This window comes from Protobothrops mucrosquamatus, unplaced genomic scaffold (assembly GCF_001527695.2).
Source record: "Protobothrops mucrosquamatus isolate PMUCROS unplaced genomic scaffold, P.Mucros_1.0 scaffold1362, whole genome shotgun sequence".
NCBI classification, from domain to species: Eukaryota; Metazoa; Chordata; class Lepidosauria; order Squamata; family Viperidae; genus Protobothrops; species Protobothrops mucrosquamatus.
The window spans coordinates 114,639-131,010 of NW_015387553.1; the positions used below are offsets into that span (position 1 = coordinate 114,639).

The 16,372-nt window shown below is 41.7% G+C and overlaps 1 protein-coding gene across 1 annotated transcript; it reads left to right on the top strand.

Annotated features, from left to right (window-relative positions):
* The first annotated feature begins 4,354 nt into the window (after positions 1–4,354).
* On the top strand, positions 4,355–13,851 carry WNT6 (Wnt family member 6). Its single transcript, XM_015821611.1, has 3 exons — positions 4,355–4,568; positions 9,329–9,630; positions 12,342–13,851. Exons 1-3 carry the CDS (start codon positions 4,370–4,372, stop codon positions 12,801–12,803), a joined length of 963 nt encoding a protein of 320 aa, XP_015677097.1. The 5' UTR covers positions 4,355–4,369; the 3' UTR covers positions 12,804–13,851.
* The last annotated feature ends 2,521 nt before the right edge of the window (positions 13,852–16,372 follow it).

Sequence of the window (16,372 nt, forward strand, 5' to 3'; positions counted from 1 at the left end):
AGAATTCTTGCTATGTCATCCCAAACGTTTTTTAAGGGAACCAGGTTAGGGAAGACTGTATTGGATATCTAATATCTATATGCTAATCAGATCATTCTCATTGTTATCTTTGATCCTTTTGCACTTCCATGCTTCATTCATTTGCATTCAGGGTTTCATGATGTACAAGCAATAGCAATTAAACAAGTGTATAAATACTATGTTGTTGCAATAGAAATATGAGATGATGCTATAACTGTTTGCATGATCACACACACTAAATTGAATCCTTTTTCAATCTGTATATAGGAAATAATGTAGTTTCAAAGTAGACCATTGGTTTATTCAGTGCCTTTCTGAGATCTCTGACAGCAATCTTTTCTGACTTCAATTTTTTTTAAAAAAAATCCACCACCCTTTAAGTAAACCCTTACAATGCAGCAAATGCACGCAACCTTGGTTGATCTTCTGCATGCAAAACTGGTGTGCTACTACTGAACTATACATTCTTTCTTGCAGTTTTTTAGTTTTAAAAAAAACCCTATACACGTAGTCAACATTTTTCTATATATTTTCTAATATATTCTATATTTTTATGTAGAAATGTATATATTTCAGTTTTAAACTACCAGAGCCCATATAATTAACCATCTAAATGGTTTTGAATAGAAAATAGAGTACATTCAACTTCTGTATTACAGGCAATAACAACCTTATAAGACTTGAAGTGAGACACGTCTAGTAAGTTTGAAGTGACATAGAACTGATTAACGTAATCCTACTTTGTTTGGTTTTAGTTGTATACCCTTTACAACCCTTACTATGCCTATGAGTATCTTCTGCTGTGGCCTCTGGTAAGAAACAGGAAATTAGATAAGAGGGAGCTTTGATCTGTTGAAGAGGAGTCTTGTATTCTTAAGTGTGGCATGTTTTGTGCCACAATCTACTCATGAAGGATTGCCTTAAAATACATCTATTACCAGGCAGAAGCAGACAAGGAGGAGTTCATACCTAGATCATAAAAGATGACCCACAGATAGCCTATGTAGAAAATATTTGTTTGGGCAGAGAGAAGCACACAGGTGCAGACATATCCCTGGATGCACATAGATTTTCTAATTCAGAGCTCTTGCATTCCCTCTCTGTGTTAACTGCATTGGGAGATTTAATCTTTTGAGTTGCTAGAATTTCCTGGCTCTGACTCTCTAGTGATCCAAATTTGATTAATTTGGATTTTTTTTCAAAACTTCCTGGGGAGTGATGGACTCCCAGACTGTAGGCTTCATAGTCAAGCAGGAAGAGCTAATCTATATCCTGTCAATCAAAGTAATAGGGATCAAAGTGAGAACATCCAAACTGACCATGACTTCTTTACTCCAGCTTTTAGTAAAGGGGAGGGTGGCCATTGGTATTTTAAAAGCTACCATCTTGTGAGAGTCCTTTGTAAAACTAGATGTCCTTTGTAAAAAATATATTGACCTATAGTACTGAATATCACATTATTTCACTGGAGAATAGGCATAAACCGTTTATCTTGAAAATATGTTTTTATCCACAGATATTGATTGCATCAATTCACAATCCATACCCCTGTTTGTGTTCACTCACTACAGATAGCAACAGCCAGCCTAAGTAGGTTTATTGAATCAATTATAATTGGCTGGATTTGCACAACATGCTAGCTCTTAAAAACATTATAAAAGAGATAGGCTCAGCTCATACAACATTCTACGCCAAAATCTTAACAATTTTTTTTGGATTTGGATAATGAATCCTATCATTATTAAAATATGTTGGTTTACAAAACATGAAGCATATTGATAGCTATTGGGATGACAAAATGACAGTTTCTGGGGCCACTGATAGAGAATAAATATAACGGAAGCAGAACTGAAGGGGATGAAAAGCTTGCCATAGATAAGAAAATATGCAGAGTTTATTAGTCTCCCTCTCTCTTTCATTGAGCATAGGAAGTGTTAGTTTAAAAAAGACCCTTGCATTTGAAATTTAACAGATGCACCTGGCATGTTTTCAAGTTTTTTTTTTCCCTCCTCCTTTTTGCAAAAGAGGGAGGAAGGTGGATTTTATTTCTTTTTAGGACTTGGGCTTCTCTGGATTTTGCATGCAATCTTGTGTTCTATGGCATGGGCAGGGAAGAGTACACATTATGCAGTATAAAATAGCTTTATAATTTTCACTCTGGATCTTTATGTGAGATGCTATAGCCTTCAACGGTTTTTGTGAGCTTTTTTGAAAGAAAATAGTTAAGGAAAACTCCTGTACTGAGAGTAATCTAGAAGCTAGGGAGAAAAGCTGGCACAACACTAGAGTTTGTTTATAAACCTTTATCATTTTTTCAAGGTTAGACATTCTTTCAAAAAGTAACTTGTTTTCCTGCTCTGGTCATACAATAGAATTAAAATAACCCTAGAATATATTGAATTTAAAGAAGTGCTTATGCCCTACTACCAGTCTACATGGAAAATAATAATGAAATTGGATTATATACTTCAGATAGCAAGGGGTTAGGTTAATGCTCTCTTACATTATAACAATAGCTGCAGCAACAGTAGTAGCTAGTATATATTGGGCAATTGATATTATACTATATACTATTTGGCTGGCTGAGTAGGAAATAGGCCCACCTGAACCCTAACTTGGGGGAGGAGGGTTGGTTAATGCAGGATGGAAAAACTGTGGTCCTTTAGATGTCACAGGGTTTCAATAATGTCAACTCTAGCAAGTGTGGGCAATGAGAAGTGATGTGATCTTATTCTTACACTTACAGGTAATCCTCGAGTTACGAGTGTGGAGCCTGCCCATTCCACTCGTAACTCGAAAACTCGTAGAGTGAATCTCGTACCTCGAAGGAGATCAGCCCCTTGCTCGTTAAAACACATGTGGCTCGTTAAGTGAACCTGAGGTATCTCAGGGTGGGGAAGGCCATAGAGGGCCTAGTGCTGGAACAGGCCCCTAAGGCCTCCCTGACCCACTAAGATACCTCATGCTTCCCCCTCCCTTCCTGCCATGCCGGACTCACCTGGAAAAGATCCAACTCCTCTCTGCCACGGTTCCTGCTGCTGCCCTGATCTGAGGCTGGGGACACTTCTGCAGCCCTCTCGCGGCCCAATCCGGGGTCCGGAGGCCTTTTCCAGGCCACTGCCACCTGGATCTGAGGCCAGCAAGTGCTTCTGTGCCCCCTGCAGCCCGATCCGGGTTCTGGAGGCCTTTTCCAGGCTGCTGCTGCCTGGAAACAGGCCACCGGAGGGCCACGTAAGCATCCTCCGGCGTCAGATGCAGGCGGTAGCAGCCTGGAAAAGGCTGATGACAGATCTGGCTCTGGGCTAAGGCTCAGAAGGCACCAGCTTAGGGTGCCAAATTTTAGGAGGTGTACCAAAATTGCCAAGACTTGTAAAAGAAAAACAATAAAAAAGTGAAAAGCAATAACAGCTCACTTTATGAGCCAGTGCACCTGCTCAAAGGTTAAGTTTTATTTTGTTTCATTTCATTTCTTCAATTTCTATAGCCACCTTACTCAATCAAGTGACTCTGGGTGGCTATAGAATTATAGTACAATTAAAACAATTTTAAAAACATTAAAACAGTGAAAACATCCACAAAACACATAAGTACAAACCTCAGTTGTGATGATTAATTATCTAATTGTAAAGCCAAGTAACAGGGCCCTTAACACATTCCAACCCCAGGGCAGGTATATAGCCAAGTTTTTAAAGCTTTGTGAAAAGCCAACAGAGTCGGGCCATTCTGATCTCTGAGGGGAGGCTACTCCATAAGGCAGGGGCTACAACAGAAAAAGTCTGTCTTCTAATTCCCACCAGTGATTTCTTTGGCTGATGGGATTTGCAGCATGTCCAATCTGTTGGATGAGATTGGACGGGTAGAAAGTCTTGGAAAAAGATGGTCCCACGGGTAATTTGTAAAAAAAAATATTACAATATTTCATTGTAAATGAGGTGAAAATTCTGAAAAAAGAAAAAAAATGTCCCTAAAATTCATAAGTATATATAATGCTCAAAATCTCAAAGAAAAAAAAAACTAGTGTGTGCATTTTTGAATTTCCTAAAAAAATTGGAAGAAGAGCCAATTGGGGAGGGCAGAATATGACTTTGCCCTAGGGTGCTAAAATACCTAGAACTGGCTCTGGTCAGAGAGAATATTAAACTAAAAAGTCCTGGGACATACATCAGGAAATTTTATCACCTTTGGGAATATCCCGGCATAGGTTCAATGATTAATTTCGTAATTAATTTCTACGAGAGCCCTAAAGAGTTATGGATTAAAAAGGTTTAAGCCTACTAATTTTGATGCAACTAGAGTGTTTCCGTGTCTTTTCTCCAATCTTTCCAGGGCAGTGGGCAGCCCATTGGTCATGGATCCCAACAGCATCTGTCGGAAGACCAAGCGGCTGGCAGGGAAACAGGCTGAGTTGTGCCAGACGGAACCTGAGATTGTACAAGAAGTCGCCAAAGGAGCCAGACTGGGTGTGCGTGAGTGCCAGTACCAATTCCGTTTTCGTCGTTGGAACTGCACCAGCCACAGCAAATATTTTGGGAAGATCCTACAACAGGGTGAGTGGGGCAGGCTTTCTCGCTTGGGTAGATTACTGCCCTTTGGGATTCTTCCAGAGTAAAAGGAGGGGGGGTAGCATTTATTTTGTTCATAAAAGAAATTCAGCCAAATAGTCCTCACAATTAAAGAGAGAAGAAAAGAGACGATATAGCCTATATTTCAGAGGTGACCAATATTGCCAGTGGGACAGAAGCTTTTACAGTATATGGAGGTGATTCATTCATTCGGAAGTGAGGGGCAAGGGGAACAGAATAAATTTGCAACTCTTCTCTGCTTGTTTTGAAATTAAATTGGGCAGTAGGTGGGATGAACACACTTGTTCATTGAATCCTTGCTGCATGCTTTGAGGTGGGCTATTCAGATAGCTCTAGGGTTTGGGATTGATTTAGTGGTCCTGTTGGAGGGTGGGAAACAGGAACTTTCCAGTCATAACAAGCACTGTTTTTCTCTAAATTATAGTGATGTTTATTATTTTGTGTACTTCTTCCAGTACAGTGGCCTTAGCTTAACAAACTGCATTTACAGTTCCAAAAGGAGCCTTTTTTAAAGCAGTTTTTTTTAATCTATTTCACTCCTTGACTCACACAGCTGTTTTCAGTACTTTTAGCTCAGGGGGGAGAACAGAAATAAGAAAAAAATATTCTTTCCTGGGCACTTTTGTCAAGCTATCCTCTCCGATGTCTAATTTGTAACCCCAAAGTTGCAATAATATCCCCCAGCCAGTCTGCTCAGCAGATCTCGCTTTGCGTCCTGCTGGGCCTTCACTTGCAGATCCACCTGTTCCTTGTATCTCCAGTCCATGCCATATAAAAACATCTTCAGCCATGCCCAACGGCGGCCCTTCCATTGCTTAACACTTCTGTTCTTTTATGTATTTTCACTTGCATCGGGGATCTTAATTAGGCATGAAGCTTCTTTGTGTCTATGTGAAATTATGCCTGGTTTTGGCGCATAAAAAAAAACCATTTGAAAATTAAGAGCATAATATCATCCCACACTCTACCATACCCCTAGATGATTAAAAAAAAGGTTATTTGCCTGAAATGGAGCCAATGAACAAGTGCTCATTTAATTAAGACATATAGGTAAAGGTGAAAAAACTCTTTTTGTGTTTATAGTAGAATATCTAGTTTTCCTGCCATTGCCTTATTCCAGGTTATTTTATTTTTCAGTTTCCCAATCTAGTCTACAGCCCTGAAATTCCCTGTTGGTCTCCTCTCCAAATACCACTAATAAACAAGGAGGCAATGTAGCAATTCTAATTGACCTATCTATGAATCCATTTTATCTTAAGTATTGGATTTGAGAATCAGCAGAAATACAAAATGCTTGGGCCTCCATACTAACCTGCATCCAGAATGACAATTTTTCTTGTATTATTTAAATCATTCAATTAAAACACTTAGGCCTTCAGGTACAGGGACTGTGGCTACAGGCTTCATAGAGAAGACTTAAACTGAGGCTAAAAATGTAGGCCTAGTTTAAATGTGAACCCAGAAAACATTGAAATTAATCTAGAAAGCATTACTCCTAGTTGAGAAGTAGCATGTAGGCTTAGGCAGTCTGAAGGCTGTTTGGTATGTTAAGTTTATAGGTTGCATTTTGATATGTGTGTGTCCCTTTCCAATAAACACACAAACATTTACTACACTGTTAGGAAGGGCAGAAGCTTTAATTTTTCTTCCTCTGCCATTGATTCTTTTCCAGATGAGAGAAGCCATTAACCTTGTACATGGTCTCTAGTGTGGGTGGAAGCTTTATCTTCTTCCTTTTTAGAAACTGATTCTTTTCTGTTATTAACTGACGGGAAAAATAATCTGTCTCCCTTATTCAGGTGCAGGCTGAACAACTGGATAGTTAGAAAAAGCTGGTGAGGCACTTGAGACCTATAAAAATAGAAGCAACCAAACAAAACACAGCTAAGGGTCAAAGAGGGCTAGACACTACTGATAAGCAATGTAGGATAACACTTCTAGATCTTATAGGTATCCATATAAGATATACCCAGCACATAATATCACACAATCTTTTTCATCTGTTTTAGTGTATTCAGAGTATTAGATGTTTTATTTCCCTAACTTGAAAATAATTCTCTAAGCCTTGTCCAGTGTGATTAATTGACAACATTAATTACAACTCTTTTTAAAGACGTTTTTAAATTTTAAAAATCCCGCAATTATTGTGTCCCTTTGCTCACATAAAGGAATGGCTCTTTTAAGATGATGCCTGTTACATGTGTATGTATGAAGCATACACAAACAAAGCAAGCATGCATGCAGTTTATTAATATGCAGATAAAAAGCGAATTATATAAATCACTTAATGTTTATATAATTATTTTATAAAGACTTTTGAAACTCAAGTTACCACTGTATTGTTTTAATAATAGAATTGGCTTCTGCATTGCGTTTTGCTTCCTGCAAAAAAATATTTGCGTTGTCCAGCTCAAATCTTCTTAGCACAGTGGTTGAATGTAACAGCTCATTTAGGGGGAAATCAGGAGTGCCTTTGACAAGTTCAGAGCAGTTTTCCTAACCTTGAATTATTAGGATATATGTTACTAGGATATATGAAAGTTGTAGTATCAAAACCTGAAGGCCAATAGATTGTTATCCTCGGATTAGAATTGGAACTCCTTGTTCCACACATTAAATCATTAATGTTCACACATTAAATTATTAGGGTGTTCTTGGGCAAGCCTCCTTTTCTTATTTACCTCTCAGGGAACTGGAGATGAGGTTTTTATGTGTGTGTGTGTTAAAGCAGAGATCCATGTACAGAACTTTGAAATCTATGGAGGGAAAGAAAGAAACTAATGAAATAATGCAGCTGGGACTGTAGATCTGAGTATCTAAGTAGAGTCCCTTGATAGTGACGTGGGGAAATTTAGCACAGGATAAACCTTTGTTGTTAGGTGAAGACCAAGAATAGGATAAGCTACTGATGATGACCAAGGAACACCAAGAACCCTGGCTTGACCATGCCTTGCTTATAACCATCTTTTCTCTTGAGTGGAGACAACAAATACACACTCCTAAGGGTTGCGCTTTGTTCTTTCGCAGAGTGAATGTGAGAGCATGAGAGGTACAGGCACTGCCGGGGCTTTGGGGAGGGAGGCAGCAGATTATTGCTACGGGCTGAAGGTTTACTGCTGTGACATGTCTCCCTGTCCTTGTAATGAAGCAATTATGGATGCTCCTAGACAGCACAGCAGCTTTTAATAAAGCCCAAGAATGTATCCATGTCTGGGAGAGATTTACTGCCCTTCCCCCTTCTCAAAGACTCTGCTCCTACATGTCCGTAGAGCTTCCTCAGACTTCCCAGCAACTGAGAGAGCAGAGCTGGGCCATAAATATGGCCAGGGAGCCTCTCCACCACCTTCACAGTGAATAGCCTCTCCCTCCCCTCACTCTAAGGCAGTGTTTCTCTTTCTCAACCTTGACAATTTTAAGGCATGTGGACTTCAACTCCCAGAATTCCACAGCCAGCATTGCTGGCTGTGGAATTCTGGGAGTTGAAGTCCACATGCCTTAAAATTGTCAAGGTTGAGAAACACTGCTCTAAGGCCAAAGAAAGCCTCCCCTTCCTTTGTCCTTCTGCCGGCAACTGCTCCTTGATCCGAGGCATTTTAACACGCGTAAAACCAAAGATGCTAACCCTGGAGGAAGCCAGGGTGATAGGAAACATCTCCCCTAACGCAGCGTTGAGCCGAAGGTGTGTGTTCCCTAACGGGATAAAGTTAGCAGCAACCAGAATAGGGCAGAATATAACATCGGCCCTGCAAACGCCGCTGTGGCGAACAGGTGCAGGTAGAGTGGCAAATGCTCACTTTGGTTCGTCAGTTCACTAATTAACCGCGGGGCCGAGCCCAGGAAAAGGCAGGAACGAGAGACAGAAAAGCCACGGCGCTGGGTACGGGCGCTTCCAGGCGCTCGGGACGGGTGCTTGAAGCTACGGACGAGGAAGGCAGTGGCAATACCCGAGGAGAAAATGGCGCCCGTTCTGGCGGGACGGAAGGGACGCGGACCCATTGGACAGCTGCAGAGATGTGGACGAGGAGCTCCATAGGAAAGAGGCGCCGCTGCACCGCCACACAGGGAAAAAAAAAATTCCCCGCTACTTGCAGCCCCTGGTGCAGGGGTAGGCAACCTCGGCTCTTTTATGACTCATGGACTTCAACTCCCAGAATTCCTGAGTCAGCATAGCTGACTCAGGAATTCTGGGAGTTGAAGTCCATGAGTCATAAAAGAGCCGAGGTTGCCTATTCCTGCCCTGGTGCAAGCAGCCCCTTACTGGGAAATAGGGAAATAGAGGTGGTGAGGCGGCGGCGGGGTAGGGGGAGAGAGGAGACGGAGCCCTTGGCGGTGCGGCGCCTCATGCTGGAATAGAGCAGAGCAAAGGAGAAATCCCCCTCCCCCCGTGGCTGTGGCAGGTCCCAGCATGGCGAGGGATGCCTGGAACTCATGTCCCGCGGCGGAGGGGCGACTGGCGCCCCTCGTAAATAAAAATCCAGATTGCTGAGACGGGAAGGGGGCTATTGCATCTTGGAATCCCACCCCCGTTGCCGTTGTGTTGCTAACGAATAAAGCAACTACAGATAATACTGTTATCAGAAACCTCCAGGGGTTGAATTGTTGCCTATCATGACATGGCCTGCCAGTACCTCTTGCTTTGCTTGGACCTTAAGGTTATTTTAAAAGACGACTTTGCCTAATGGTGTTTTCCATCTCTTTTTCCCCTTTCTCGATTTACAAAACAGATATCCGGGAGACAGCCTTTGTCTATGCCATCACAGCAGCTGGCGTTAGCCATGCTGTCACCCAGGCCTGCAGCATGGGTGATCTGCTGCAGTGTGGCTGCGAGGCAATTCGGAGCAGGGCACCTCCTCTGCCACCTGCCGTCATGGGATCCGAGAGCTCTGCTTGGGAATGGGGTGGCTGTGGGGATGATGTTGACTTTGGCTATGAGAAATCCCGGCAGTTCATGGATGCTAAGCGCAAGCGTGGCAAAAGTGACATTCGAACTCTTATTGACCTGCACAACAATGAAGCAGGGAGACTGGTAAGGGCCGTATTGCATCTTCATCCTGTTTTATGTGGAAACCTCTGCTGATGGGCAGCTCTGCCTCCTTCTCTGTGCATAAACCAAGATGTACTGATTTGTCTGATCCTATCCTTTTTAGAGGTCCTTCTCTCTTCTGTTCCATCTTGTCTTATATGTAGGCAATTTTATATGTTCTAGACTAGGGGTGTCAAACTCAATTTCATTGAGGGCCGCATCAGCATTGTGGTTGCCCTTGGGGGGGGTGGCCAGGGTGGGTGTGGCCTACTGGGTGGGTGTGGATGGAGTGGGTGTGGCCTACTGGGTGGGCGTGGCCAGCTCTACATCGTTTGCATCAAGAGTGCCTGTGGGGGCCTGGGCAGGAGTGGGACAGATCTGAGGGTCTCTGGCAGAAGGGGGTGGGACCGGGGCGCCATGGTGCATTTCTTCATTCCTCACAAAGGGTGACACCTCCCCAGCATGCACCCAGGGGACGGGGCCGATGTGGCAGGGTCTGGTTCCTCGCTGTTTCTAGACGGCCTTGTGGAGCTAAGACTGAATGCGTTTCAGCATAGATGGCCACCGCAAAATTGTACATTGGGTCCCGGCCGGCCTGGGCTAGGGCCAAGGCAGCAGGGGCTGTTCCCTCATTGTTTCCAGGATGGCTTCGTGGGCCACATGAAACCACTTCGCGGGCCGCATCCGGCCCCCGGGCCTTGTGTTTGACATGTCTGTTCTAGACCTCTTAACCTAATGTTCCTTTACACTGTTGGGTTTCTGATCTTCTACATTAGGGCTTTTCAACCAGTGGTACGGGTACCACCTGTGGTACATTGGCACCTGGCAGGTGGTATGCGACCATCCTAGAAAAGTGGTAGCGGGGGAGGGGAATGAGCTGAACCGGTGGCAGCACTGCACAAGCCTGAGTGAGAGATGGCTGGAGCTGCAGGGCTGTCAGGGCTCAGTGGAAGCGCCAGGATCAGCGCCAGGCTCCAGCTGGAGCTCGGCGCTGATCCTGGCGCTTCTGCTGAGCCCAGAAGAAACACCGATCAGCTGGAATGTTGCAGCCTCTCCAGGGTCTTGTGATTTACATTCAGATGCTTGGCAACTGATTCATATTTATGACGGTCGCAGTATCCCAGGGTCATGTGAAGTGACCAAAACCTGCTGCAACCACCCAGCAGATGGGGGGTGGATAAAAACCAAACACCCCCCACCCCATCTCCGCTGCCAATCCTCAACAGAAATGCTCACAACAATGAAAACCTTGGACAGGAGGAAGAGCGCAGCCGGGCGGGCAGGCAGGTTTCTTGCTCAGCTGTGGCTTGGGGGGCACTTTTTTCAGTGCCATTGTAACTTCGAACAGTCACTAAGCGAACTGTTTTAAGTCGAGGACTACCTGTACTTCATCACTTTTTTCCTTTTGGGGGGGGGTCATCGAGTTTTTGACACCTTGTTAGGCGACTGGTGGTACTTGGATGTTGCCATATCCTAAAAGTAGTACAATGGGTGAAAAGGTTGAAAAGCCCTGCTCTACATAATTTAGTAGCTAATGTTATGCATATTTGTGTGTATTTCGTTTTTAAATACCGTTTTATAAATGAGAGCAGCCTTAGATCACCAATGAAAACATATTCCTTGACAGAATAAGAAAACTCTATTGTTTGCTACAGAACCATCACTTGTGTTTCAAAAATGGATAAATATTGCAAGTGAGTAAGTGAATGCAGAGGGAGGAGAAAGTACAGGAACAAATATAAAGCATTACGGGAAGCTTCTGGAACATAATAGCTAAAGCTCAAAAGTGTGATTTAAGAATTTGGATCAAATCCCATCCTGAACAAGATCTCCAGATGGATTTTGGCAAAACCTTATCACAACAGACTCTGATGTGATGATAGGAATATTGGACTGTTAAAATAACTGCTCCCATATTTAAGACCTGTTTGGATAGTGTATTCAGTCCAAAATTAGTCTGCATCAGATGATGACTGATTCCTCTAAAATACAATTTCTTTTATTATTATCTAGATTTCAGAAGCATGATGCTATAACTTATCTTAACTCTCATTTTTCTTTTCTTTTTTTTAGAAAATGTAAGCCAGGAAATGCCAGTTTATTATTTTCAGGGACCATTATATTCTTGAAAAAGTACTCTGTGGACTTTTTCTGATTTTCGCAGTTGAGCTGACTGGCATCACTGATATAATACTTCCAATATTGAGCTTACGGATATGAAGCTTGTCAGCTCAGAAGCCAGGAAAACAATTGTGTTTCTTGTAAGATCTCAAGAAACAGCCTTTATAAAACACAGCTTAGATAGCGACACAGTCAGGCTTATATGAAATAGCAACTGCTCTAATGTACTGTATTTTTTGCAAATAAAACTGAACATTAAACAAATTCAAAGCGCAACTAAAATTTTCTAGAACCCATATAAAATTGCTTTGGGTATTGAAGTTGACCTGCTAAGTTGTCTGTGGGATGTTCACATTTAGAGCACTAGCTGCCACATATTTTAAAGCTGTTGTTTTGGCAATAGGTAGAGATACAATATCTGTTTTAGGAAAAGAATGCACCCATCTAACCTTAGAAGAAACTTTCTGTCTCTCTGCCTGTTCTCACTTCTTATTTAAAATAATCAGCTAGGAGACTTAACTCTGATCTTACTAATCTTGCAATTGCCATTTTCTTCCTACTTATTGTGGCTCTCCTCCCCCTCCCCTTTCCAGGCAGTGAAGAACCACATGCGGACAGAGTGCAAGTGTCATGGCCTTTCAGGTTCCTGTGCCTTGCGCACCTGTTGGAAGAAGATGCCTCCTTTCCGGGAAGTGGGTGACCGCCTGCTTGAACGTTTTAATGGGGCTTTTAAAGTGATGGGTGGCAACGATGGCAAAACACTCATCCCTGTGGGTTGGAACATGAAACCCCCTGACCGGCAGGACCTCATCTATTCTGCTGACTCACCTGACTTCTGCATTGCTAACCGCAAGACAGGCTCGTTGGGCACACGTGGGCGAGTGTGCAATAGCACTGCCATGGACATGAGTGGCTGTGACCTGCTCTGCTGTGGACGGGGTCATCGTGAGGAAACACTGCTCCTGGAAGAGAACTGCCTTTGCCGATTTCATTGGTGCTGTGTAGTTCAGTGCCGGAAGTGCACTGTGCGCAAAGAGCTCAGTTTATGTATTTGAGCGGGTATAGGAAGAACATTGAAGAAGGATGACCCAAAGCAGAAGGACAGGAATGTACCCAGCCTGCCACAGAATCCCAAGAAAACAAGCATCGCCAAGCTGTTTAGGGTATGGGGGCATCAAGGTCATCTAGCTGGAATCGGAGTAATATGCTAGAGAGACAGTCCATTTTGGATTCTCAGAGCAGGTTTTTTGTTGGTGGCTAATATTGTTCCTAGCACTTGACTACAACTTCCTTGTATCAACTGCTTGGCATCTAGCACCAGGCTATGGTTTCAGAAGGTCCTACTACTCCTTGCTACACTTGACATGTACTGAAAATGGGGGATCCTGCCTTACCTGATACTCTCATGATGATTTCCAGCAGCTTGGTCCTATCTAGGCCTCTCACTATGGATTATGAACTGATTCCCTAGAGACTAGAGAGAGAGATGCTGTGTTTCACTTATTAATGGATTTTTAATGTGTTTAAGAGGACAGCAGAGATTTCTTATCCAATCACCCCACCCCTTAAACTCCTTTACTTCCCTTTGGGCTGCCATTTTTTTTTACAATAATAAAGTTATTTAACTCATTTTTTCAAGTGTGATTCAAGAAGTGATTACAAGTGCAATTAATATTGATTAGTAAGTAACTTAATTACTCATTTTGTTCTATTGTTCATCCAAGTAGAATGGTTAAATGATATAAAAGTGGTTTTTTTCTCCCTGAAATTATGTCCTTAAATTATCTTGGGAATACATCTTACAGCAAAGATGGGAAACCTTTAGGACTAAAAAAAAAAAAGTGGAAAAAAAATCATCCTTACTTGTGTTAACAAATGGGAGAACCGTTTATTGCAGATTGATCTCTAATAATAGTTCTTGGGGAATTAGAAATGTTAGAGCTGGATTGTATTATATTTATGGTTAATGATGCATGGATAGGATCTGGATTGAGTTAATATCGGTAGAAGATGGCCCTGATGGAGACATCTTTTACCAAGTCAATGGTCAGACATGTGCAGCTTAAAGCCTATTCTAAGAAACTGATTTGAGAAAACACTTCAGACAGATCCCTTGCTTAATTTACACAGAGACAAAATAAGGGAAGCGTATTCAGATTTGCAAGATTTGGTCACTACAGTTGTTCTAATAAAAGTGTTTTTTTAAATTATATAGCATTGGTTTCTCAGTGTAGTCTACCCTATAGGGCTTACAATACCCTTGTTCTATAGTTTTACAAGTTTTACCAATCCTCACATTACAATATGAGGTAAAATCCAGAGCCATCTATGCAGTCCTATGTAGCACCAATATGTGGAGGAAGAGAAAAACCTCTTCACTGATCCTTGTAAAGAACTGAATTTGTAGGGAATGTATGTGTAAGTGCTAGAGTACCTGATTTGAGAGTGCCAAAGTTGGAAATTGTGCATTTTTAACAATCTAATGATTTTTTCATTGCTAACACTTTTCAAGCACCCAAACCTGTACCTATGGACATGGACATCACCAGATGGAGTACATAGAAATAAAATTGACTATATTATTGGGACAAAGAGATGGAAGAATCCAGTTATAATAGCAAAGACATGATTAGGGGTGCTGGGATATATCAGTTGCAAGTTCCAAGTCAAGTTAAAGTGGAAGAACAAAGCAAACCAGTTTCACCGATATTGTACTGACCCACCGTTTTCAAGAAGAACATTAGAAATCACTTTGAAGTCCTTAACCTTTTTTTTAAATAAGGAATCAGGGGAACTGTGGAATTAGAGTTGTTAAGGATAAATGTGAAAGTAACTGCCAAAGACCAGGAAAAAAAAAAAAAAAAAACGAGGTCAGAACAAATGATGGAAAATGCCAAGAAGTGAGGCTACAGCCAAGAAAGACAAATGATCTCAAGAAGGAACTTAGCAAAGACTTTTAGAAAGCTTTTGGAAGCAACAAGCAGTATTATAATGACTTCTGTAAAGACCCTGAAGATGGAAATGGAGAAAACAAGGAAAGACGTCCAAAAGATTATCAAACTCAAACTGGCATGCTAAAGAATGCCAATGGATAATAAACTAACTAGTGTATTTAGAATAACAGAGTTGGAAGGGACCTTGGAGGTCTTCTGGTGAAACTCCCTGCTCAAGCAGGAGATCCTATACCATTCCAGACAAGTAGCTGTCCAATGTCTTCTTAAAAAACCTCCAGTAATTGGAGCACCCACAACTTCTGAACTATTCTACTGGTTAACTGTTCTCACTGTTAGGAAATTTCTCCTTAGTTATAGGTTGCTTCTCTCTTTGATCAGTTTTCATTCATTATTTCTTGCCTTGCCTTCTGGTGCTTTGGAAAATAGGTTGACTCCCTCTTCTTTGTGGCAGTGCCTCCACTATTGGAACACTGCTATCATGTCACCCCCTAGTCCTTCTTTGCACTAGACTAACAAACCCAGTTCCAGAATCAAGATCATGTGACATAGTACTGTTTTATAAAGCCATAGTAAGATCACGCTTATGATATGCTGACCAAAACTGGATGCAGTATTCCATAAAAAATATAAAGACTTTGGAAAGAGTGCAAAAAAGAACAACAAAGATTATTAGGGGTCTGGAGGCTAAAACATGAATAATAGGATTCTTCAGTATTCAAGTTTGTTGAGATCCATCTGGATCTTGAGCCTGTCTTCTGGGATGTTGGTTAGTGTCGTCTGCAAGTTTGATGAGTACCCCTTCTATCATCTAAATCATTTATGAAGAAGTTGAAGAGTACTGGGCCTAAAACGGAACCTTGGGGTACCCTACCATTTACTTCCCTCCATGTAGATGTAGTTCCATTAAGGACTATATGTTGAGTGTGGTTTGTCAGCCAGTTACAAATCCATTTGGTGGTGATGCTGTCCATCCCACATTTTTTTTTAGCTTACCAAGAAGTAGGCTGTGATCTACTTTGTCAAATGCCTTACTGAAATCCAAGTATACTATGTCCACTGCATTCCCTGGTCCAGTAATATAATCACTGTCAAGGAATGAAATAAGATTTGTTTGGCATGATCTGATTTTGACAAACCCATGTTGGCTTCTAGTTATAACTTTGCTTGCTTCTAGGTNACAGCAAAGATGGGAAACCTTTAGGACTAAAAAAAAAAAAAAAAAGGAAAAAAATCATCCTTACTTGTGTTAATAAATGGGAGAACAGTTTATTGCAGATTGATCTCTAATAATAGTTCTTGGGGAATTAGAAATGTTAGAGCTGGGTTGTATTATATTTATGGTTAATGATGCACGGATAGGATCTGGATTGAGTTAATATCGGTAGAAGATGGCCCTGATGGAGACATCTTTTACCAAGTCAATGGTCAGACATGTGCAGCTTAAAGCCTATTCTAAGAAACTGATTTGAGAAAACACTTCAGACAGACCCCTTCCTTAATTCACACAGAGACAAAATAAGGGAAGCGTATTCAGATTTGCAAGATTTGGTCACTACAGTTGTTCTAATAAAAGTGTTTTTTTTTTAATTATATAGCATTGGTTTCTCAGTGTAGTCTACCCTATAGGGCTTACAATACCCTTGTTCTATAGTTTTACAAGTTTTACCAAT